A 23,354-nucleotide genomic window follows, 5' to 3' on the forward strand; every position below is an offset into this window, starting at 1 on the left:
CCTGTCCAGCAACTGACTGATGATCTGGGGCGCATGCTGAGGGCTCAGTCTCAACCTAACCCTGCTTTCCCCAACACCCAGGTCTGATGACCCAGGGGGGAAATAACAGGAGGAAACATCCGAAGAACCACAGGTTCTGGAAGAATGGGCGCGGGTGGAGGGGAGATGCGAAGCCCTAGAGGAAGCTTTCTTTCTCACCTAGACCGAACCCCTAGAAACCTCTCAGCCTGAAAGTGACTCTTCTACCCACAAAATGTTAGAACTCAAAGAGCAAAGGGTAAGTAGGAGAGACCAAAGAAGAACCCACTTTGTGGAGGAGTTCAAGATCATCCTCTTTGAAAGAGCCCCTGGAGGACATGGGTAAGGAAATATTCTCTTTCAGGAACTGGGGATCCCTCCCAAAGGAAAATGGGTTCCAAAAGACAGTGCGACCTGTTAAGTATGGAGACCGACCCAAAACAAGAAACTATTCAACCCCCAAAATGGGAGCCAGATAGAATAGAAATGGAGGTGTCCTTCCCCCAACCAGGTTCGGAGAACTGCCTCCAGTTAAAGGGGGACAGCAAAGAATCTGGTGAGAGAGGCAGGAGGGGAGAAGAAGATGCCCCAAATCCGACCATTCTTGGTTCTGAAATTTTCTTTACAGATTCCCGATCTAAGACACAGAAAATTGCCCACGATCACAATGTTGGAGTTAATAGTTAGAAAATGACCACTAGGTTGTCAATACTCGCACTTTCTCTGCACCCTGGAGGAGAAAGGACGATTCTATGCACCTGTCAAGGTGCAGGTTCAGTGTGAATTATTAGCTATGGTGGACACAGGATCCTAAACCACCGTTTTGTCCAAAAAGGCCTTTGACCAACTCAATTCAGGACAGGGGCAGGGCCAGCAAATTCCCCACAAACCACTTGCTGGACAATGCCAACATTCTGAAGGGAATGACATTTCTTTCGAAGGGACTGCATTTCTGGAAATACTAATTGGGTGGCATCGGCTGAAACATCTTGTGATAGTTGTGACTCCAGAGGGCACACCTTGTTTACTGGGGAACGATCTTCTGAGGAGGTTATCACCTGTGAACGACTGTGCAGATTAACCGATTTACGAGTACCAGCTATGTAAGCTTGAATGGTACCTGTCATTTAATTGATCGACTTTCTGAGAAAGTCGAATTCCATTTCAAGAATAATCAAGTCCCTGACATCACTGTCATTTCTGTAGGAGAACAAACTGGTGATGGGAACCCTTCTCCATCCTTGAAAATCAACCTTCCTCCCAGTTAAGTGGCAGTCCACACTGGAAGGGGATACATTAAAGTTTTACACCAGTCCAGAGTCGGAAGAAACCTTGAGTCCCGTGATACCAGGCAAGGAAGAACACGCTCCTGTTTTTCCCCATTCAGTAAAATGAGAGGGAGGAACCTTTGCTCGCCAGAGTATGTCTGAATAATGGAAGGAGCTTCACCAGCGAAGGATTATTCGGGAAACTCCCAAATTATCAGATCCTTCCCACATTTAAATTGATTGACAAATGGGAAGTAGGTCTGCACACCCCAAATCACAAACATCTCTTGGCTAGCAGGCATATGCTAAAAATGTCAGTTGGCAACTAAAGCATAGAACATGATTATTCGGTCATGAGAAATGTCCCTTCCATCTTTTTATCTGGACAATGACATTCTCAATCGATTTGCAATCAATTTGTACCTAATAATAATAAAGCCTGGTCAATAGCGGCCTGGAACGCAATAATACAGGAATTATTCATCTCCTCAGATAAGCCCCCTTGAAAGTGCAGCACTAGAGGAACAGTCAAGTCACATTGCACAAGAATCACCAAGAAAAACATTGATTGCCAAGCGCGCATTACACCTAGAGATACGGATCAGGACACATGTGGTATTTGGTCAATAAGACCCTGTGACCAAGTTCTAGCTCTTGTTACTTTACTGGAAGTTGGGGTTAGGGAGGTTTTGGGGAGGAGGCTGGAAAGGATGTCCAAGGGATATCAATGTATAATATAAGCAATGTTTCCTCTTTAACTGTGTACCAAAAGCCAATAAAATAAATTAAAAAAATAATAATAAAGTCTGGTCACGACTGGGGGGGAACCCCATGGGCTTTGACAACACCAACTGCATAAAGCAGCATTTGGGCTGAGCGGAATGTTTTTTGGAAGTTCCAAGATGAGAAGAGGTTATCATCCCAGTACAGATGTGACAGTTCAATATTCCCCTCAAAATTAAGCGAGGACATAACCCCAAACATCAGTATGGCTATATAAATTTAAATTCCCATCTTCCACAACAAGGTTTGTATTTAAATCCGACACCTCTAGTAGACCTCTAACTCATTTGAATATTAGTGGATAACAGTGATGCTTAAAGTATCACTTCGAGGGGATTGGGTCCTCCAACGTATTCCATATCTATGACCGTAATCACTGCAGCTGTGCTGCTTTGGAAAATCTTTCGGTGTCTGCGTCCTGCGTCGATACGCCGTCCTCGAGGACCGCCTCCGACGGCCGATGTCACCAGATGTTATAAGTAGGACGCACGACATACGTAGCCTCAGTTCCTTTTTTTTCCGCGAACGTGTTCGCTTCGGAGATCTCGGCACGCCTCGACTCTTTGGAGTTGCTGTTTTTTCGGTTCTTCAAACCTGATCGTTTTGTGTAAAGTATTATCTGGATGTCTTCCTCTTCTTCCACCCCACGTCCGGGCTTCAAGAAGTGTGGGGACTGCGGGTCCAAGATGTCGGTGATGGACTCGCACAACGCCTGCCTCTGGTGCCTCGGGGAGGCCCACGACATGGATGATTGTGTCGACTGCCAGTCGCTTACGTCCAAGGCCTTGCGGGAAACATAAGAAGCTGTCGGGCGGTAAGGTGTCCAAGCCCTGGAAGGCATGGTCCACTGGGCTTTCTACAGACGATTGGAGGGGCGACTCTCCGCATCGTAGTTGTAAGTCTAGGGGGTGTGGGTCCCGCCACTCCTCTGCGTCTTCAAGGCACTCCCGAAAGCGCCGTCATCGGTCTCCTTCCCCGTCCTCTTCCGAGGACTCCGCCCGTCGGCGGGTTTCTTATCCCACCAAGCGTTCCTCTCCAGAGGAGTGGGCTTCCTTCGGGAAGAAAATGTTGGCGATTCTTGAATCGTAGGGCTACGGTCTGTCCGTGCCTCCGAGAGGGGTCAGTCATGACCGTAATGGAGACACTGCTTGTATGCCTTCGGGCTCGGCTGGTCAGTGCGATTCACGGGAGAGGTCCCGCTCGGACAAGCGCAATCGTTCCAGTCATGCCCATTCCAGGTCCCGGTCCTCGACATGCTCGAGCCTGTGTGCACCTGTGCAGTCTTCGAAGAAGACATCGACGCCGGTGGCGCCGAGGTTGTCGACGGACTCTCTCGAGGTTCCGCCTCCGAGGAAGTCGTCAACGCCATCGGCGCCCAGGATGTCGAAGGACACGCTCGGGGCTCTGCCCTCGAGGCCTGTGTCGAAGCAGTCGATGTTGTCGGCGCTGCGCTCTGTGTGAACGCCATTTCGCTCGATGCCCTCAACGCCTTTCGAGGCTGTGGTGTCAGAGGTACCCAGTGGCACGGGGGAACCCCCTAGAAAGGCTCTGGCCAAGGCAAAACATCTTTCTCCCCTATTCAATGCCCACTTTCCAGCCTTTGGATTATATTTCCGAGGTGGAAGAGGGTTCTGAAGATGGGTTGGTTCCGGACACGGTACCAGATGAGATTCTTTCTGGTCCTAGCCAGATTGAGGACTTGCATCAGTCACTGCAGGACACCAGTGGTCTGGACACCTCTCCAGAGGTGGAGTTCTGTAGGCCTGTGCCTGGCACCCATGCCGAGTCATTGTACCGGCGCCTTATGTCCGGGGTCACAGACTACTTGGGGTGGTCGGCGCCCCCAGTTGATTTTGTGCAGGATGACCTTATGGATATCCTCGATCAAGGTCCACCCACTGACCTACTGCCATTCCATATGGCTCTGCAAAGAAGGGTGGCAGCGGCTTGGACTGCTCCGGAGAGTCTCCTGGCAGTGGACAAGTCTTTGCAGCGAAAATACCGCCCAGCCAGTAGTGACACCTGCTACTTGACCACGCACTCCACTCCAGAGAGTTTGGATGTGCAGGTGGCTACGGCCCCAGCTAAGCAGGCCTCGTACCCTACCATCCCTCCTGATAGGGACGACAAGCGTTTTGATGGCTGGGCGAAGAAAGTGTTTTCTTCAGGGGGTATGGCGCTTCAGGCAGCCAACTCCGTATGTGCCTTGTTTCGTTTCACGCACACTCTGGAACTGTATTGCCTTAGCGGCTGAACATATTCCCGAAGGGGAGGAACGGGATGGTTTTCTTGCCATTATTCAGGATGGCAAGGATGCCATGTGAGTTTGTTCAGTCGGGTTTGAACATGGCAGACTGTGTCAGCCGGTCCATGGCGGCGAGCACCGTGATACGCAGGTTTGCGTGGTTGAGGAAGTCGGGGTTTGCTCCTGATGTGCAAGCCAGGCTCCTTAACATGCCCTTTGATGATGATAAATCTTTTTGGCAGCAAGGCTGACAAGAGCCTTGAGAGGTTGCAGACCTCCAAAGCTGCAGCAAAGTCGTTGGACGCTGCAGTCCGCCAACCTCTTCCTTTTCATCCTAGGGGACAGCAATGGAGGGGGGGCGTTCCTTTCGTTATTACTCATCCTTTAGTAAAGCGAGAGGAGCTGCAAGTCAAAGGGGCCACCGTAAGAGTGCCAGAGGTGAAAAACAAGGTACTCTAGGTGCGAAGGCCGCTCGGGCCGTTGCCTCTTTGCTCTCAGGCAACGCCGCTTCAGCTCAGTCATGAGGCCATGTCCCATGGTTCGCCGGTTGGGGGAAGGCTGGCGCAGCATCTTGCAGAGTGGCGCGCCATTACTTGGTGGGTTCTGGAGATCATAACCCACGGCTACTGTCTTCCTTTCCGGCAGAGGCCTCAAGACAATCCACCGGGGAATCTCTCTTTGAAGTGTCCGGATCCGCTCCTTGCGCAGGAAATTCAATCCCTGCTGGAGAAAGGCGCCATAGAACTGGTGCCTGTAGCAGAGAGGAACCAGGGATGGTACTCCCCTTATTTTTTGATTTCCAAGAAAGACGAGGGTTTGAGACCCATCATGGACTTGCGCGGTTTGAACAAACTCCTCAGGAAGGACAAGTTCAAGATGGTTACTCTCTCTCAATTCCTCCAGGCCCTTCAACTTCAGGACTGGTTGCCGTCTCTCGACATCAAGGACGCTTATTTTCATGTGCTGATACATCCAAAGCACAAGAAGTACCTGAGGTTCGTGGTTGGCGAGTCACACTTTCAGTTTCGGGTCCTGCCGTTCGGATTGACCTCCGCCCCGAGGGTCTTCACCAAGCTCATTGTAGTGGTGGCAGCGCACCTCAGAAAAGGGGGGGGGGGATTCACGTCTACCCCTACCTGGACGATTGGTTGATCAGGGCGTGCTCTCCCAAGCAAGTCCTGGATCATCCGTCAGTCACCTGCCACTCCCTCCACAAGCTGGGCTTCTCCCTCAATTTAAAGAAGTCCCATTTGACACCAACTCAGAAGCTCCAGTACATCGGAGCTGTGCTCGACACGTCCCTGGGGCAGTGTTTTCTTCCCCAGGCGAGGGCTCATCACATTCAGCAGATGGTGCACAAGTTTCAGCTTGCCCAGAGTCTCCCAGCGTTCGAGTTCTTGAGATTGCTCAGCCTCATGGCATACTGCATTCTTCTGGTGCCAGAGACCAGGTTGAGGATGAGATCTTTGCAATGGGCACTCAAGCTCCAGTGGTCTGTCCTCCGGCAGGTTGTCGGACCATGTTCAGGTGCCGTCCTCGGTCACCCAGGATCTTCTGTGGTGGGCCATCGAAGACAATCTGATGAAGGGGGCTCCATTTTGGCTACCGTGGCCGGAGGCGACGATCGTGACGGACGCATCCCTCACGGGATGGGGAGCTCATGCCAACGAGTTGACAGTCGGCGGTCGTTGGTCTCCGTCAGAGTCCAGACTCCATATCAATCTCTTGGAGCTGAGGGCCGTCAGGCTAGCCCTGAACGCTTTTCTGCCGACTGAGCGAGGGAAGAATGTCCTGATACTGACGGACAACACGGTGGCCATGCACTACCTCAACAAAAAGAGGGGGCAGGGTCACTTCCTCTGTGCAGGGAGGCGATGCAGCTCTGGTTCTGGGCAATCAAGCAGGACATTTCGATCTTGGCAGTTCATCTGGCCTGAGACGAAAACGAGATGGCGGACGCTCTGAGCAGGCAATCTCTCACGAGTGGGAGTTGGCTCAGGAGATTCTCCTGGAGATCTTCGCCCTTTGGGGGACCCCTCAAGCGGATCTCTTCGCCTCCAGTCTCAACCGGAAGTGCGAGAGGTTTTGCTTGTGGGAATTTCCTCCAAAAGGATCCTTAGGAGACGCGTTTGTGGTGGAGTGGTCATTCACACTGCTGTACGCGGTTCCTCCAGTCCCCGTCATCCCACAAGTACTGGGGAGGTTACGGAGGTTCGGTTCCCGGATGATCCTCATTGCTCCGGCATGGGCCTGGAGAACGTGGTACCCAGACCTTCTTGACTTGTCCATCTACCCTCCATGTCGTCTTCCCTACCAAGACGATCTGTTCTTACGGGAGGGGTGGTCAGGTTCTCCATCCAGAGGTCAGATCCCTCAACCTTCACGCTTGGTTTCTGAAAGGTTGAGGTATAAGGATTGGGACCTCCCTGAAGACGTGATGGAGGTGTTGCTCTCAGCCAGACAGCCCGCAACAAAGTCCCTGTACCGTTGCCGTAAGTTCTGCGACTGGTGCAGGGTTAAGAATGTGGAACCTTTTGCATGTGACATTCCCATGGTTCTGTCTTTTTTGCTTTCTTTGGCCCACAGGGGCTTGCAAGTGGGTACCGTTAAAGGTTACCTGGCGGCACTGTCCATATTTAAGTGCTCGTCTGAAGAGTGTTCCTATTTTAAAATTCCTTTAATTTCTCAGTTTCTAAAAGGGCTCACTATTGTGTTCCCTCCGTCACCATTCTAGGTGCCCGGTTGGGATTTGAACCTTGTTCTCAAGTTTCTGATGGGTGCTCCGTTTGAGCTTTTGCATTCATGCCCTTTGAGACTGTTTAACTCTTAAAACTGTATTTTTGGTTGCAGTCACTTCCGCTCGCAGAGGGGAGTGAGTTACAGGCACTTTCAGTTAAGCCACCCTTCACTGTGTTTCATAAGGACAGGGTTGTCCTTGAGTTCGTCCTTCCTTTCTTCCGAAGGTGGTGTCGGAATTTCATTTAGGCCAGGAGGTTGTTCTTCCAGCGTTTTATCCTCCTCCACATCCTGGTAAGGACGAGGAGAGGCTCCATAGGCTGGATCCTAGGAGAGCGTTAAGCTTTTATATTTCACGCATGTCCCGGGTCAGAGTGGACGATCAACTCTTCATTGGTTACTCTGGAAAGCGTTTGGGACAAGCTGTGACGAAACAGACTGTCTCGCTGGATTATTTTTGCTATCTGAGTGTTACCGCTTGGCGGGTAAGGACCCACCGGTCGACTTGCGGGCCCATTCTACCAGGGGTATGGCTGCCTCTACTGCCCTACACAGGGGTATTCCTATTCGTAACATCTGTGATGCAGCCACCTGGGCTTCGGTCCATACGTTTGTACGTCACTACTCCTTTGATTCCATCCGTGGGCAGGATCTGGCCTTTTGCTCTGCAATTTGTTTGGGCATTCTAAATTTCTTTTGCTAAATTCTTTTCCCACCTCCTTACGTTGGTACTGCTTTGGGAGTCTGTCATAGATATGGAATATGTCGAGGACCCAATCCCCTCGAAGAACAAGTTACTCTTACCTGGTAACATTCTTTCGATGGGATGGTCCGACGACGTATTCCATATCGCTCCTTCCCTGCCTTCCCTGCTACAGAATTTCTTATGCAATTGCAGCTTACATTTCCGCAAGGCTTTCCGTGGTCATACTGGCAGACGATTGGTGCCGCACGTTCTGGGAAAAAACTACAACTGAGGCTTCGGGCGTCCTACTTATAACATCTGGTGACGTCAGCTGTCGGAGGAGGTCCTTTAGGTTGCCGTATTGACGTCATCGATGCAGGACGCAGACGGCGAAAGACTTTGCAAAGCAGCACAGCTGTGGTGATTACTGTCATAGATATGTAATACGTCGTCGGACCATCCCATCGAAAGAACGTTACCAGATAAGAGAGTTATTTGTTCTTTCTGTGCATACACCTTTATTAGAATGGCGGCTGATGCTCAACATTATTCTATTGATTTAGGTAATTAAATCATGGGACCAATCCCAAACGACTGTTTTGACATCAGCGAGGTAATCCTCCAGAAAAGATTTTTGAGGCATGGGGGAATTTCATGTTGTACTCTCCCTGCCCCTATGGGGTGGACGAGGTGACCTGTTAAATCAGGAGGGAGGACGACTTAGTGTTCAGAGTCGAGGACCACTGCCTCAAATCCCTGGAACCTAATGTCCAGGGCAACACCATCAAAAGAGATCTCTCCACCCAATTGGAGGATGCTGCTGAAATTGCCAAGCCCGAGGTCTTTCCAGGTTTCAAGCAGATGGCCGTTGGAAAGGATCAATTTTGCTGATGCATGTGAGACCGAGGCGCAAAGACAAAAGCCGAAACAGGTCTTCATGGAATTCCAAGGTATCTTTTCAGTGGACTCAAACGACTGTGGACTCTCATCCATTCATTCAACCACCATCCCCACAGACCCAGAGATTGCTCCAGTATTTCTGAAAGAATACCGGTTACCTCACGTCTATTGTCACTCAGATTTGTAAGCAAGGCATGGTATCAACAGTAACGGACACAAGTGACCACAGTTCAAGTGTGTCTATTGAACTACAACAAGGGTGAGATAAACGCCTATGTAATCCTAAATCTACAGATGCAAGCAAGCTACGACCATCAAATAATAATGCAGTCCTAGTTGAGTCTTATCAAAATAAAAGGGCCTATACTAAAATAAATGATTACCAATCCTTGCCGCTAAATAAATTGTTCACAAAATTCTATTTCAGGATGTTCAGGCCATTGGCCGCCCTTCCCCACAGGACAAGGCAGTTCACTAGAGCAAAGCACATACTCTGGCTTCTTCGGCACGAAGAAATAGTTCCATTACCAGCATCGGGGCCTTCTGTGCCCAAGTCTCTATGTACCAAAGTCTGTTTATTTCCGAGGGTCTGGTGTACCGTAATAAAACACAAAGTTCCTTTCCTCTCATAAAATACAGGGCCTGAGCCAGACTCATCGAGCTCCAAGTTCGACTTTAAATCGGTGGAATTGGATTTGATTAGCACTCTTCTCTCCAAATTAAAACCCACCAACTATAATTATGACCCGATCCCGGCATATCCAGTAAGAAAACATGTGGAAGTGTTAAGCACACCTGTTAGCCATTATAAACTTCATTAGCACAAGGCTGCATTCCGATCGAGATAAAAGGGTTGTATATTAAACTTTTGCTGGCCACAGAAAGATACTTTGTATTGTAAGGTCTATTCGAATTATCGTCCCATTGTAGGCCTATAATGTCTGGCCAAGATTTTGGAAAAGATTATTACAATCCAATTACAGGCTTATTTGGAGGAACAGAATATTTTGGATGTGTATCAAACTGGTTTTAGACGAGGTCATGGGACCGAGACAGCATTACTATCCGTCTGGAATGATATCTTGAAGGTAGCCGATGAGGGTGATCTCAGCATGTTAGTCATGCTAGACCTCTCTGTGGCATTTGATACCGTTGACTTTAAGATTCTCATCTCTAGACTCTCTGATACGGGCCAGATCTCGAATGCCTCCCTGAAGTGGGTTACTTCCTTTTTAAGTGATCGCTGTCAACAGGTTAAGTTGGTGCCCTTTATCTCAAAGTTCCTGGCAGTTAGATATGGAGTCCCTCAGGGATCGTCCTTGTCACCATTACTTTTTAACTTTTACATTTGCCCCTTTTTTTAACATTTTTGCTGAATTTGGATTATTTTATCATTCTTATACCGACGACACACAGATCTGTGTACGGCTGACCAAACCTAAGGAAGCCATACAGAGGATATTGGCTTGTGCCAGTAATAAGAGCTGGATGGCTGTCAGTAAACTCCAGCTCAATCATAAGAAAACAGAAATTAATCAGTTTGGTTGAAAAAAATGGCTACTACCTTGTCATAAGTGCCTTGTCCTGAGCTTTTTGAGGCACAGACATCCATTGCCTCAAACGTTAGAAATCTTGGTTGCACTTGGCAGGCAGACCTTAGTTGCAACCAGCAGATAAACAATACAGTTAAGTCTGTATATTATCAGCTCAGACTGTCAAAGCCAGTGTTACCACTGATTTCATCTAAAGATCGTGCCATGGTGGTCGGGGCCTTGATACATTTATTTATTTTATTCATTGCATTTGTTACACGCCCAAACACTTGCGTGTCACGGCGAGGTTACAGACAGCTTAATTTAGGCATTTAGTCAGGAGCCATTACAAAGTAGAGACAGTGATACAGGATACATAATATTTACAGAAGACAAAGTACAAAAATGATGCAATAGTTATTTACAAGTTCTAAGGTGGCTGCTGTGTTAGTATTGATTAAATAACCAGATTTTTAGGACTTTTTTTTTAAAGCCTGTGAAAGTTTCCTCCTTGTTTGATGCTCAATGGGAGGGAGTTACAAGGTTTGGGAGCTAGGTAATGGAAACTACTGCCCCCTGCTCTAGTGTTTCTATAACGGGGCATTTCTAAGAGTAGTTGGTTGTTGGATCTCAAGGTTTTTTTTTTTTTTTGGCTATGGCCCTATTCAGCTAGGTAGGGGCTTTTTCTTTGAGGCATTTCAAGGTGATGTAGAATTTTGAAAATAACTCTGGCTTCAATAGGCAGCCAATGATGCTCTCTTCTGGTCTTAGAGATATGATCATATTTTCTGATTCCTAGGGCGGCTTGTAGAGCTTTGTTTTGTATTAGTTAAAATATTTTGATGTTGGCGGTAGAGGTACAGACTAGCAATATATTGCAATAGTCGGTTTTGATAAAATCAGAGCCCTAGCCAATATGATGCAGTTGGTGGGAGTCAGGAACTGACAGCTTGGGGCAGTTAGTTTGGCGGTGTAGGAGGTGGATGAAGACAGAGTACTGATATGCTTGGTCATTGTGAGGTTTGCATCAAAATAGACTCCTAACGTTTTTACTTGCTTCAGAACAGGTATCATGGTACCATCAATATTAATGGAGGAGTAGTTGGAGTGGAGTACAACTATTTTAGACTGGTATGATAACAATCTGTTTTCTCATCATTGAGGCAGAGGCTATTAAGTGCCATCCAGTTTGGTATTATGGCATAGATTTTGTTAATGGCTAGTGTAGTGTAGTTCCTAGAGAGTGGAATGATCTGGGTGTCATCTGCAAAGTTAGTGTATGACACCCATATCGTCTGAAGCTGAGAATAGCAGCTTTGTGTATGCATTATAAAGAATAGGGGAGAGGCAAGAGCCTTGGGGTACTCCAATAGGGACTGGAATGGGGTCTGCGCTTCTTTAACTATAGGGACTCTGGAGGTTCGTTTGGCTAGGAACTATTTAATCCACAATGTGGCAGCAGTAGAGAAATTAAAATCTTTAGCTACGGTGGTGCAGAGTTTGTGAGGCACAAGGTCGAATTGCTGAAGGGTCCAACAAAAGGATAATGCAAAGTTTGCCTGTGTATCCATGATAGTATCCATCTGGATTTTTAAATCCAGCAGGGCAGTTTCCGTGCTGTGGTTGTGGTTGGGCTGTGTTTGGGCCTGAAGCCAGATTGTCTAGTGCCCAAGAGCTGGTTGTGTTCCAGATGGGCATGGGCATGGACTTGGTTGCAGGCTATTTTGTCAAGAATTTTAAGTAAAAACAGGACTGTTATGGGCCGATAGTGGGTACAGTAGGATCTAGGGAGTTTTTTTTTTTTAGCAGTGGTGTAACCCAGGCTTCTTTAATACTGGCTGGGACTAGCTTAGCCTTAAAGGAACAAAATTGGTTATGATGGGAGTGAGTGTGTGGACGCATGATTTGACTTCTTGCGCTGGGACGGAATCTCCTTTGCAGTTGGAAGCTTTGAGTTTGGATATGGTGTCAAACGCTAATTCTTGGGATACTGGAGTGAAGAACTGTGGGTTGGTGTTCACAATTGAGCCCACGATGAGGTTATCAGTGGTGGATTTGTCAGCTAGTAGTTGCTTTTTAGTTATTTTATTTTGGAGGAGGTTGATCTTGGCAGCTATGGCATCTTGAATCGTGGTACACCATTCTTTGCTGGAATTAGTAGGGATTGGAGACGGGGTGGGGTTTTCCAACTCTCTCAGGATGGAGAAGGGTTCTTTGGAATCGGAGGCAGCGTTGTTAATGCGAGCATTATAGGCATTGGCTTTATGCGTGATGATGGCTGTTTTGTAGGATTCGTTTGCCGCCTGAAGGGCTTTAGCAGACTCTGTGGTGGGATGTCTCCTGTGGCCATGTTGAAGGGCACGTTTATTTCTCCTAAGTAGGACTAGGTCATCATTGAACCAAAAGCACGATAGTTTGTTAGTGAGTTTTGTTTTAGTAGTTAGGGGAGTTATGCCATTTACAGTAGAGGTGAGGCAGTTGTGATATGCATCTGCTAGGAGGCAAGGGTTGTCACTAGAGATAGGCAGAGCATCTAGCATTTTGCTGAGCAATGAGTAAGATTTTCAGGAGTGAGCTTGCAGGGATTTCTAGTTTCATAGGTGTTGGTTACCTTCGGTTTGATGGGACAGGGTTCATCAGAGCTAAGCGGGAACTTGATAATGTAATGGTCTGTCCAGTCTAGGAGAGAGATGGAGTCAATGGCGATGGCAGTGTTGAGCAAGAGGATCCAATCTAATGTTCTACCCTTATTGTGAGTGGGGGCGTTCATTAGTTGGGATTCCAGGCTCAACTACTGTAACACATTACTCATGGGTATCCCTAAGTAGCAAGTGCAGTGTTTACAGGTTGCTCAAAACTCAGCTGATTTACTCCCTGTCCAGATGCTCTCCTATCTCGCAATCCCGGAGAAAACTTTGTATGCCCTGCCGATGTTCCGGAGTATCTGTGAAGGCAGGGAGCAGGGGCGGAGTCCAAAACTGTGCAACAAAGGGTACTGTTTAAAACCCTCTAAATTTTGGGGGCATCCAAGGAACATCTCCGAGATGCTTGGGATCATGAATCCCGGCTTATCAACCGGAACGCTGTTTGCACTCATCCAAGCAAAAATTGTTGGTTGTTCCCCATTCAAAATTTGCTACTTGGGGCGACAGACATTTTTCTCATGCAGGGCCTTAAGCCTGGAATGCCCTACCATATGAAATCAGGAAAGCTAAAACTTTGCTGGAGTTCAGAAAAAATTGAAAACCTATCTGTTTGTTTAACATATAGTAGCCTTCTTTGTCTGCTCCCATTGCTTCAATTTGTGTCTTGTGGTCCGAGCCGTTTCTGTACCGTGTCTGGGTAAAGCCTTATTGCCTGAGACCTAGGAGATTATTTATTTCTAGATGTTCTTGAATCTGCAGGTAGGCTGCTCTGTCCAGTATTTTCAGTAGAAATGGTACTGTAGTGATTGGTCTGTAGTTTGTGGGGATGTTTGGGTCTAGTCTTTTCTTTTTTCTTTTTTTTTTATAGCAAGGGAAGGACCCACGCATCTTTTAAGTTGTTGGAGTCTATGCTTGTTTCAAAAGATGCATTAAGGGAGTTGTTACTCACCAGCGGGCTGAACTGGCCAGGGCGTTGCGCGACCCTTGATTCACAGATAAGTGGAGCTGCTCTGGCGTATTGTTCAGCCCAAGCTGGTATAACTTCCCAATACAGGAAGGTAACCAGAACCAGGCCGCCTCAACTCCAGGTTCTCTTTAATGCAATAAACCCCTCTGCTGTTTATGTAATAACAGACCGAGGTGTATATTACCCAAAAGAGCGGGATACCACACTGCTGCGCCAAGACTGTAAAGGAAAGAAGAAACTGATTAGCGTAGCAAGGAGACAATGCTTTTATCAGTACTCCTAATAGCGATGAGTATACCTTAAAATCTTGAACTGGAGCTGAAAATGGTATGTGAATGGAAGGTACTGGAGGAACCAATCCCTAGGGGAAAAGGAGGACTAATTACTAAACACAAGTAATACAGGAAACCCTTATGAGCTGTCAAGAAGGAAGGCTTACCCTGAAGGGAATGAAGGATACAGTGTAGATTAGATTTAGAAAAACGACTGTAAAATAAAAAATGGGAAGGTTAGTAAAGGAATACTGCCCGGACGGCACGCGGAGCACAGCTAGAGCTGGGTTGGTGCAAAAGAACAGGAGAGCATCCAGAATTGCACAAGTAGTTTAAAACCCACAAGCCGCTGAAACACAAGTCACTGTTAAGTCAATTTAGAGGAGCAGGTTCCACAAGGCCGGTTGCAGAATGGACAAATGGTTGGTTCCTTAGGGTCAGCTTGGTCCACTAGTAGCAAAATAATAATAGATAAGGCAAGACAGTAACACAGAGGGAGTTTACCTACTGTCTTCAGTATGCTCGTAGTAGAGCGCAGATGCCAGACGGAATGGCAAAAAGAATGGGTAGAGTGTCTGCTAACAGGTGACTCCGAAAACAGCATGTATGAAGTGCGATCCGATCCCTGGAAATGCACAACCAGGCAAATGCCGTCTGAGAGGATAGCTCGATGACAAGCAGGCGACGAACCAGGATGATGGGATGGAGGCGGTCCGTGTTGAGCAGGGGTAGATGAGTAGCAAGGGAACAGGCAGAGGCAGTCCATTGAGAAGTCTGAATTTGTAATTGGAAGATCTGATAACCAGGAATTCACTGATGGAGTAACACTGAATTAGAAGCGTCTGTAACAAAGATAGTAGTTTCTCAACTGTTACGTTGCGGTTCGTCCTCGTGCACATAGGTGGAGAAAGAAGGTTCTGATGGTCAAGATGATTACCTTCCTTTGTGGTGAATAAGATAAGGTGGTGGTCTGACCAGGCGCACAGTGTTGGAGAGGGTATTTGTGTCACAATTGAGGTCAGCAAGCCAATCTAGTGTCCTTCCTTTGTTGTGTGTGGGCTTAGTGATGTGATGTAGAAAGCCTAATTCTGAAATGGTATTGATGAGGGCTAACTCATTGACATCTTTCTAGTCCTAAAAGCCTAGGTTCAGATCTCCCATTAGTATACTTTGTGAACCTGGCTTAGTGTTGGCAGTGAGGAGGAGAGTAGTGTCTTCTTCAAAGGTAAATGGAGGCCTATGAGGTCTATATATGAGGTGGATGGTAATCGTTCGGATGCTGAGATGGGTAACTTAATGGACAATAGATCTGCTGACGGAAAAGATTTACTTGGTATAGGCCTAAGGCCTAGAGTCGTTTTAGCAATAAAGGTGACTCCCCCGCCTTTGGCTCAATTTGAATCTCTGTCAAGACTGGTGATGGAGTACATCTCTTGAATGGCAAGAGGGAGTGAGAGCCCTGCCGCAGCATGAAGCCAGGTCTCTGTAATTGCTAAAAAGTCCAGGTCATGCGATGTTATGAGAACAGCATTATCTAATGCGTGTGCTGGCAAGGATCTGGCGTTAATGAGTGCACACTTGATCGCAGTGGTAGCACTGTTCAGATTACTTTTTATGAGGGAGGTGTTTTCACTAGGCGGGAAACGTTATTTACTGTATTATTTGTAGTGTCAGCTACTTTTATTCTTGTGGTAAGATCTTTAGCGGTGGTGGTGTTTTTGGAGTTAGGTGAGGAGTGAGCTGGTGAAAATCTGGAGCCTAGTTTTGAGTTCCTACTTTTCAGTGAGCATGGTTGGTTGGGTGTAGGTCTTGTGGCAAATCTTCGATCCATTGGGCCGGTGTGATGAGAAGGATTATTTGGCGTAGATGGTGTAGTGAGCATAGGTTTGGATATTACTTGAAGGCAGGAGGGTAGGAATGCTGAGGGTGGTATACTGTCAGATGATGGTAAACTCAGGGACATAGAGAAATGCTTGCAGTCCTAGGCGTAGTGCCAAGGTCAGAGGTAGGTGGCAGTTGGTTATTACTACTATCTTAAGTGGCCATAGTAGGCAGGAGCATGGAGCTGAGCAAGATTGGAAGGTACAATATAATTGGGAGGAACATGAACATGACTTGCCACTGTAAGTGTTATGCTAGGGTCATTTGGGTGACTTGGATACTATTCAGTTAGTTTAGCATGCTAGGATGTCGGGAAGGCTGCAAATTAAGAGTTGGAGATGGTCTAGGATCACAGGGGCCCAATAGTTGGAACAGGCTAAACAGTCTGCCGAACTCGCAGGAGTGTCCAGAGTTGTCATACATGGGTGAGTTAGCTGAATTGCGAGATCACTCGACAGTTATCAGCGGGTACATAATTACAATATACTACAGTACATGTATGGCTAAAAGAGTGATTAGCGAGGAGTCTAAACAAATAATGCTACAGTACAAAGGCAGGAAGCAGTTAATAATTGAAATTTGCAGGGTAACGCATTACTTATGACCAAGAGATGCAGCATCCAGGAGTACATATGTATACAAAATATACAGTAAATAGGCAAAGAGTGCATCACTGGAATATTCTAGAAAATTGTGCAGCAGCAGCGTATACAGTATTAAGTAAGCAACTTTGTGAGGCAGTGAAAATCTGTGCTATGAAAGATTTAGCAGTGGCAGCGAAACCTAACAAGTAAACTGTGCATGAATTGCAAAAATATAGTCATGGGAAAGGGTGGGTTGAAAAAAGGCGTCTTTGAGAGGCACAGTAAGGCCTTTATACGGGCGACTAGACGCTAGGTGGGTCAAATGCCATGCGAAAACAATGTGCCGGAGGACAGGGACCCATAGGCACTAGGATCATTATACGGCAATCATAGCTGGTAATAGGATCTCATCTTGGCTGGGCAACTCTTTTGCGAGAAAAGGTGTAGTTGCACCAGCTATTGAGGAGCAGGGATCCGACCAGCTGAGAGAGGATAGAGGAGAGGTGGCTACAGCAACCAGACCTGCAATAATGTGCTCAGTGAACCTATGCAAGGCAAACTGAGTAACAGCAAAAGAGTACCTTAGTGTTAGCAGGGGGCAAGTCGACGTTGCGGGCATACGTGGTCGATGTGCCTGTTAAGTCCTAGATGATTACTGATCGCAGAGATTTTGCACACAGTGAGATAAAGGACTGTAGCTGCAAAATGTTTGGCGAGGTAAGTTGTGAGCACCGTTGAGATAGCTGGTGCAGACAAGCAGTGGGAGCACTCTATGGCAATGGGTCTAAGAGGCAGAAGCAGACACAGAGCAAGTATGGCACCGGAAGTGCCGGAGAAGTGGAACTGAACACGTATTGGAAATATGGCGCGTTCCTCCCAGCTCCGACAGGCTCGGGACAGGGCCTTTGACTGAGGGCCTGCTTCCGACCAGCTGGCGGAGGCCAATCGAATCAAATCGGCAGCGTTGTAGGCGGTTGCTTAGCTACCATGTAAACACTCAAGAACGACATTGTTCAGACACGCAAAAGTGCAGCAGCCATTTTAGCAGGGCGAAGGGGGTACAGACTTGATGTTGAAGGAGGGTAAGCCACGGAGACGAGGCGCTCCACGTTCACACCGGCACCACGGTGCTAGAGCAGCAGCTGCTGGTAAAGTGGGCTGTTGAGCACACAGATTGCCGCGCTATATTAAAAAAGCTGCAACAAGGGTTTCGCAGTAGTCGAAGATCAGGGATATTTCTTTCTGGTGCCGGCAGCTCGGCAGGACCGCTCCAGCAGCTGCAGAGACGTTGGGACTCAAGCCCTAAAAGAGTAAAAATGAGTGCATAAGAACAGGTTTGCAGTTTTGATTATCTAGGTACTATTATATAAAGTGGACATTCAGATCATGAAGCACTTTATTTCACTTCACATTTGTTAGTTCGTAGTTCACATTATTGCAATATGCACTCAAAATAACGTATTGAAATCACCAGGCGAACCGTGCTTCTGAAACAGTGAGCCACAGAATCTGTTCCCTCCAAATGGCTCGGGGTGTTACCCTGCTAGACATACTTACTTCGACCGTTCTCATTCAATTTCTTTCTATCCATGGACGTGAGCTGTACAGAAGAACAGAAAATATGAACAGCCTTGAGCTGGGATTCTGCTACTGTAAACTACATCAAGATCCGAGTGATAGCAGTAGGACCTGAACTGAGCCCCTTCTGAGGAAATGGTGGTGATCAGTAGGGTACCAAGAGCATCAGTCGTCAGTCTGGCACCCTTCAATGCATTCACTCAGGATCTTGCCGAGCAGCTGTAAGGTAAGGTTGCATGAAGGTCTGCCCTAGACCCGAGGAACAAATAGGTGAAAGCGCCTGGAAGGCAACCACAAAGGTTCAGTGTAGCCTGTTCGTCGAGGAACACTTCACCAAAGAAAGAGAACCATTGACTGGCAAGACAATCCTCCACCTCCTAACCCCGTGCCCACACACATGCAAACACGATCTTCCATGCCCTTGGTTGCACAGTACTCCTACTTTTTTTAAGCTAGTTTTGTTCTACATAAATCACTTAGACACAATCATGGCATTTGTGGCATGGAACGCTAGCAAATCATTACAGAACTGATGAACATGTCTTAAACGGCAACAGACGCTCATTTTGAGGTCATTCCATCTGATGCCAGATTTGTGTAATGGGTGCAAGAACAAGGCTTGGGTGCACTATTAGGGATATTGAAAGTGACACGTTTAGGGAGGTTATTCCATTGGGAACATCACTGGACTATTGTGTTCTATTCTGGGTGCATCCTACATTGAGCAAAACAAGGAACAATTATCCAACAACACGAGAAATGTTCTACTGACGCCTGTTACTCTGTGCTCTTCCGGCAGAGAATACAGGTTCGCCTTTTGCTGTGATTGTTTGCATAAGCCTTACTACATGGATTTTTTATTATTCTCCCTATTGGTGCCCTGTTTTACCAACCAATTGTACAGTTCTGTTCCTACTTGAGAAACTGTACTAAGTACTTTTCCTTCACACAAATAGAATGGTATTTGAAAGATCTTTGTTCTCCATTTCAGATTTTCATGCTCTTGACTTGGAGCAGTTTGATGTGCACTCGCTTACAGAGGCACTGAGGGGGTACCTCCAAGACCTGCCCAGCCCTGTGGTACCAGCGCTTGTTCACCATGAGATCATCCAGACTTTGCAGGGTAAGTGTGATTGCAGTCCTAGAATTAATCTTGTGGCAGATTGGGCGCTGGTGTTTGCTGGGTAGTGGGCGGCCAGAAGGGTTACCTTACTGTGGATGCAGCTGAAGGAAATAGCAATAACTTAGCCCTCACATTTTAGTCATCTGCTTTAATCTAGTGCTCAGTTTTCATCAAAGCCCAGTATGTTCCACATTATGTTTAGCATTAACCCATTAGTCGGCAAAAACACATTGTGATCATTTATTTCACCAAAGTCTAAAAATACAATCATCATGCTAATTATGTGCATCAAATATGAAATGATCAACACCCTCTGAGCTTTCATTTTTGGTGTTCATTGGGTTTCATTTTGGTGTCCTTGTCTCTTTCCCTGCTGGTTTTTCTGGATACTTTTCTTTTTTTTATTAATCAAAGGGACTTATATGGAATCCCCCTGTCACTACATCCACTTCATGTGCTCTTCTGTGGTAAGCCATATGTCTCCTAGAATAGGACTACTTTTTAAACTCCCCTTTTTGGCCCCACTGTGATTCTATCATCCTACAAGTGTGGTGTGGAGTCAGCTTGTGGTAAATCAAATGTCATTTTGACTCCACCAGACGTTTAAGTCTGTACTGCATTAGTATCCCAGTGTACTAGTATGGCAGCCATTGCCATTGGGTGCCTAATACATTATCGTAAGCCCTACTCTTTTTGTTTTATGCCATCCCTTTGATATGGTCCAAGAGACAGGCCTAAAGTGGAAGTTGTGCTGATGTGGGCTCACTTGCGGCCTAGTTCTGCCCCCTATACAGCATTAAGTTCCAAACTTTGTAATGCTGAACTCCACTTGATTGAATGTAATGTTGGGAGGCCACCAATTGCTACATATGCTTATATTTACTATTCAAAGCAGTCACCCTCTTCTCTTTAAGTTTGAGAACCTAGTTTGGCCACATTGGCCTGGCCCTAGTTACTTTGTCTTTGCTTCCGTTTTCGAATTTGCCGGCTGGAATCTCTTGCTGGGTTTTACTTCGCCCCTGCTCCCCCTGCTCCCCCTGCTGCTTTACAGGAGTACAGGGATGAATAGTGTCTAAAATGTCTCAGCCCCATGCTACTACTAGACTTGCAGTGATCCCACACAGAAAGTTGAAACCGGCACAGCCAGACCAGTAATCCTCTTTCGTCTCTTTGGAACATGGGCTGATGGCAGGGTTGTGAGCGGATAGTTGCAACACAAACATTAGTACATTGGTACCAAAAAAAAGAAAATAGCCAAAGTTCAGTAACTTAAATGTATTTAATTGTAGGCATTGTTGATTTTAATATTTTAATTAAAGACCGACTCTGTAAAGGAAATGCAGAGAATGCACGCTTTGAGAGTAAATTGTACTCTGGGTTAATAGGGAGGAATGCTTGGGTAAAAGATTTCAACAGCATCAGTGTGTGGGGATGCCTTTAGATGGTATAAATGGGGTAGTAAGTCACTAGGGTCCATTAAGGCAGACCCCAGAAACCGGACCTCTTCAAATAATTTCTTGTCTTGGAGCACAAGAGCGTTGAGCCAGACTTCTCAGCATCTAACGGGAGTCTTTCGATCGTTTGCCCAAGCTAGTGCCGGGTTTGGGAGCTATGGCGCCTGCTCTGAGGCAGTGCTGTTGATGGCTGGTGTATTGAAGATGTTGGGGATGGTAGGTGATGTCGGGTCAGTGGCGCTTGACGACTGGTGTGGAAAGTGGAAACTGGCTGCTGGTAGTGAGCAGGTATGACTGGCTCAACACATCGTATAGGTACTGCAGTGGATTGCAGCTTCACGAAGCTGGTGACCAGGCAGCTGTATCTAATTGAAGATCCTAGAAGACTCAGCCAATCTCTGACTGAGATGGCAGACCTGCTGCGTTGAGCAAAACTGTGATGTGGAGGCTGTTAAGAATTGAGGTCTAAGGTCTGAGAGGACCCCTACAGTGATTCCTGTGCAGTAACTTAGATGGTGTCGAGGCTGCCCAAATTGGCATCCAGGTGTATTAACAATGCAGCAGGATCCTGGGGTTGCTACCTTGGTCCTGGGAGCCCCAATTCAGTGTCAAGCTAAGGCCTTTCCTGTGCTTCGCAGCCAGTAAAGGTTGTAGATCATACTTTCAGGGTTCTGCCACCTCCACTAAGCAGGTTCCTGGATAGCTGGTCGCAGTTGCAGAAGCCTTGCTCACAGCAGTGGTTCGGACAAAAGCTTTCTTTTACTTGAAGCCATCTATCTTCACCTCTGTGCTAGACTGTATTCCCAACTGAGTCCCAGTAAATCCTTATTCTGACAGTCCACAAATGAATCCACCAAGAGTAGGATTTCCTTCCCTTATAAGGGCAAATTGCTATGGCAGATTGGTCCAAAACAAGCCTGCTGCCTGTGGCCCAATCCAGGCTGATGGCGTAAGTGCCCTTTCCCTTATGATGTCCTACCCAGAGTGCCTTTTCTGTAAGAAGTGGGTAGGAGCATGAAGAGCAGGTGGTCCTAGCAGATTCCAAGATGGTCGAACCCTTCTCTACACCTAACCTGTCCCATGGCTACACTAAGTACACCCTCTTCTCACGTCTGTCTGCCTACCTCAAAAGGACACCAATGATAAGAAACTTGAGTGCCTTTATAACATTGGGACTGACTTTGAAGCACTTTCTCAAGGGACCTCACAGAGAAAGGTCGTTCCCTGAAGGAAGTTGTCCTTCCTGGCGAGGGGTCCCATGTGGTGGTTTTGGAGTCACCCAGGCTAGACAGCCAATATGCTACAGACCTGTCCAGGCTAGAGTGCTACCCACCATTCTGACATTAATTTGACATTTAAATGCTGCGTCTGTGTAATCTAGCAGCCAGTATGCCTTAAACGGGTATGGCTAATATTTACGATTTACCAGGCTATTTATGGTACACAATTGTTTTTAATCAGATTTGTAGATGATTAAAAAGCTACCACTGCCAGTTGGAACTTTGTTCAAGCAGCTGTCAGGAGTCCTCATGTGACCTTTGTACCTGCCTTGCTGCCACTGCAGAGCAGTTGCTAGAGATGTCAGGAGACTGTTGAAGCAAAGGCACATTAGCACACTGCGTTTCTGACTTCAAGCATTGTAAAAAGGGAGGTCTGATTAGCCGGCCTCCCTCTCAGAAACAGAACTATGTGCACCGTTTCATTACTAAAAATCAAATGTCGGACTGTCCCAAGCTCACCAGATTGCATTCTGTCATATGCCCCTCTCAGATCCCCTTTGCTGCCTAGACTGTCTGTCCCATTTTGGGGACTGTTTCTGGTTTGTTGTAGTACTGCCCCCGACCCCCCTGCCAAATCCTCCTGAACCAATGTCCTCTGACTAGGGAGATTTATTGGCCTGGAAGAGTGGTGGGTCACCACTACTCCACTTAAGCTGCACCTCGAAATGACCTGCATCTCGAGCTGCCTGCATCCCCTTGGTCAGATTCCTTTCTTTCTGGTGCCTTTCCCGTTGCTGCTGCTTGTTAGGGAGAATTCTCAGAAATGTGCTAATTCCCTTCTACCTCAGAGACCCCCAGTTCTTTTGCTAAACTTTAGGACTTGTAATGTCTCACCTGGAGAGAGTGAGACCTTTTTGCCACTCGTGTATTTTTCTATGATTTGGACTGTTTCTTTTGACTTTTGACTTTGGAGTCTGACAAACTCCCATAGGCATCATCTTTGCATTGTGACACACAGCACCTTCAGTGCAGTGGCACAGGGAAGTCTCTTAGATTTCCCAAAGGTTTAAATACCTTTTCTTGGTGAAACTACTGTTTCCAAGAGCAGTGAAGTGAAATTGACTTTACTTACATTTTGTAACTTTCTAAACCCAGCACACACTATCTTACCATAGGGTGCTGGAGGGGTTACTTATGTCTAGTTTCTCATGTAGTATTTTTATTTTACCCTTTCTACAATTAATGGCTGGTGGCAGTGGTTTACCTTTTACTACCATTGTGTTTTTTATTGCAGGCTGCAATCGCAGCTGCAGTAAGGCACCCATGGATGCCCATTTTGTGAAAATCGCCCCGGTCTTCTTTTTTCGCCAGTTCTTGTTGGAAAGGTCCTTCTTGAGATTTACTCTGCGTGCCAAACCAGGATTGGTACCTTTGTTCATTTTTCCTTTGGTGGGATTCACAAG

General features: G+C 46.9%; 1 protein-coding gene across 1 annotated transcript in view; it reads left to right on the plus strand.

The window, feature by feature from the left end:
- PIK3R2 (phosphoinositide-3-kinase regulatory subunit 2) overlaps positions 1-23,354 on the plus strand; it is a 486,396-nt gene that overhangs the window by 295,470 nt on the left and 167,572 nt on the right. The window contains exon 5 of the mRNA XM_069649253.1: positions 19,086-19,217. Within this exon, the coding sequence (XP_069505354.1) occupies positions 19,086-19,217 (132 nt within the window). The remainder of the gene's footprint in view (positions 1-19,085; positions 19,218-23,354) is intronic.

The sequence above is a fragment of the Ambystoma mexicanum genome, chromosome 1p (assembly GCF_040938575.1).
Source record: "Ambystoma mexicanum isolate Mex_15411 chromosome 1p, UKY_AmexF1_1, whole genome shotgun sequence".
Classification (NCBI taxonomy): domain Eukaryota; kingdom Metazoa; phylum Chordata; class Amphibia; order Caudata; family Ambystomatidae; genus Ambystoma; species Ambystoma mexicanum.